Below are 2,006 nucleotides of genomic sequence, written 5' to 3'. Positions count from 1 at the left end.
GAAATATCAGAATTATGAAATACACCATTTAAGATTGGTTATAACTTAGTTATAACTTATACTATTAGTATTAATATTGTCAACAGATGGTGAAATAACTTATTTTTGTCACAGCTACTTGCCAGACAACACATTGTACTAATGTAATTTTACTAATCCACTAGTAGTAGTACGATCTAATTTTGTTTACTTACCCCGAAATGGAAAAGGTTTCCATTTTTCCAAATTGTCTTTCAGATCATTAAACGAAATTTCTTCATTACTCTTGAATGGTGTGGTGATTGGAGGAAAAACACCTGCCATATCAAGAGTTTTCACTTTCGAAGAAAAATTTTTTCTTTGGTAATTTCTATTGACATGGACCGTATTCATCAAACGTTCCATTCCAAGAAATTTCGACAAAGAATGTCGTGAATTTACATTAGCGAAATACTTAATGTAGTTTAAAGTTAAACTTATATTAGGCATGTTTATATTAACTATATAAGTATATCTGGAATATGCTATCGACTAACGAAAAACACAAGACAAAAATTTGATTTATAATCCAGGTATCTGTCGAGATTCTAATAGATATAATAGATTAACATTAAATTATATCTTCAAAAACTGTTATCTATCTTGCGAAGTAATACTACACACTAAACTTATTAGCGTCAGTACAAACTGGCTACTGTAACTCATCACATTCGGCTGGTATGTATATTCAGGTCACAAAATCACACTACTCTCAGGAACCAACCAGCTTATTAGCAGAATCTAATCTCTGAAAATCTCAAGGTCCAAAACCTGACCTTGTGAACAAGCAAAATGAATAACGTGAACAGAGTATATATATAGTTATATACATAGTTATCTAATAATAAATTAAACCAAGGAATTACATATGCGATATGAACAGTTTCGAAATTAGGCCCACATCTGTCTTGATTAATCTTAGTTTGCTTTCATTAGAACAACAACATAACCTAGGTAGCATTACAGAAAAAGTTTTTCTAAAAAAAAGAAAAAATCTCCATGACGTCGATTGATCTACAAGGTATTCTTCAATTAAACATAATGGAATTTATATAGTATTCTTAGATTCACTGATTTCCCTCATAGTAAGAAGGTATTGGGGCAGGGGTAACTTTGCATAATTTTTGCTGAATCTGACAGAAAGAAACATGGCGTAAGTTTGTACAAAATCACAGTATTTATTTACAAAATACGATCCAAGTTATTGGTAAAACATGAACAAGTGCTCACTACGTGTCTTTACTAGAAAGAGAGAAAGTTGTGAGATGTTTATTTGTACATGCTCTCTCAAGAGTTGAAGTTTATTAAGTTAAGCTTAATTAAGATGCAGAAGTTTCAAAAGTTGTTAATGTTATTTTCAAACTATTCAAAATTGAAGTTAGAGTTGTTGTTTAAATTTTATTTCTAAGTTGTTCCAGAATGATAAAAATCCGCTTTATATGGTGAAAAACACAATATGCCAGTTCCTTTCAGGATGCAAGCGCTACCCACGTTGCCAAGAGCTATTTTCACTGTCAACAACTGTTGTGATATCGCTAGGGGGTCGCCGAATTTAATTTCTAATAGGAAAGATCACTCTCGCTGCCTGTGGCGTCTGTTCTGCTACAGTAATCGTTTTTTATGAGGAGCACGTGTGAAGCCATGGTGACTGACCCAGTTTTGTGAATAACTAAGGTGAAAGTAGCTTAGTGGGTCATTTGCCCAACATTCTATATTAAAACCAAAACTTGAAGTATATAGGAATTTTAAAATAAACATTATAGTAACTAAGGTGATAGAAAGTATACATAATACAGAGAGCTTTGTGCACCCTGTTACGACAGCGGAGGTTACGTGATGCTAGTAACACGTCATATTGTCGATGCTTCGTGAATCCTCGAAAGGTTACTAGATTTCGGTATTATTTTATATATATAAGACGGTCAAGACGTGACGGCAACAATGTAATGAGTAATTGAACTGTGGACAGAGAGAGAGTATTGTTGAGT

General features: G+C 32.9%; 1 protein-coding gene across 1 annotated transcript in view; it reads right to left on the bottom strand.

The window, feature by feature from the left end:
- The window catches only part of LOC106467514 (4-hydroxy-2-oxoglutarate aldolase, mitochondrial-like), a 72,116-nt gene extending 70,976 nt beyond the window's left edge, over nucleotides 1-1,140 (bottom strand). The window contains exon 1 of the mRNA XM_013927872.2: nucleotides 195-1,140. Within this exon, the coding sequence (XP_013783326.1) occupies nucleotides 195-468 (274 nt within the window). The 5' untranslated portion in view covers nucleotides 469-1,140. The remainder of the gene's footprint in view (nucleotides 1-194) is intronic.
- Nucleotides 1,141-2,006: the final 866 nt, after the last annotated feature.

Source organism: Limulus polyphemus, unplaced genomic scaffold, assembly GCF_000517525.1.
Source record: "Limulus polyphemus unplaced genomic scaffold, Limulus_polyphemus-2.1.2 Scaffold2641, whole genome shotgun sequence".
Lineage (NCBI taxonomy): Eukaryota > Metazoa > Arthropoda > Merostomata > Xiphosura > Limulidae > Limulus > Limulus polyphemus.
This window is presented reverse-complemented; position numbering and strand designations above follow the sequence as displayed.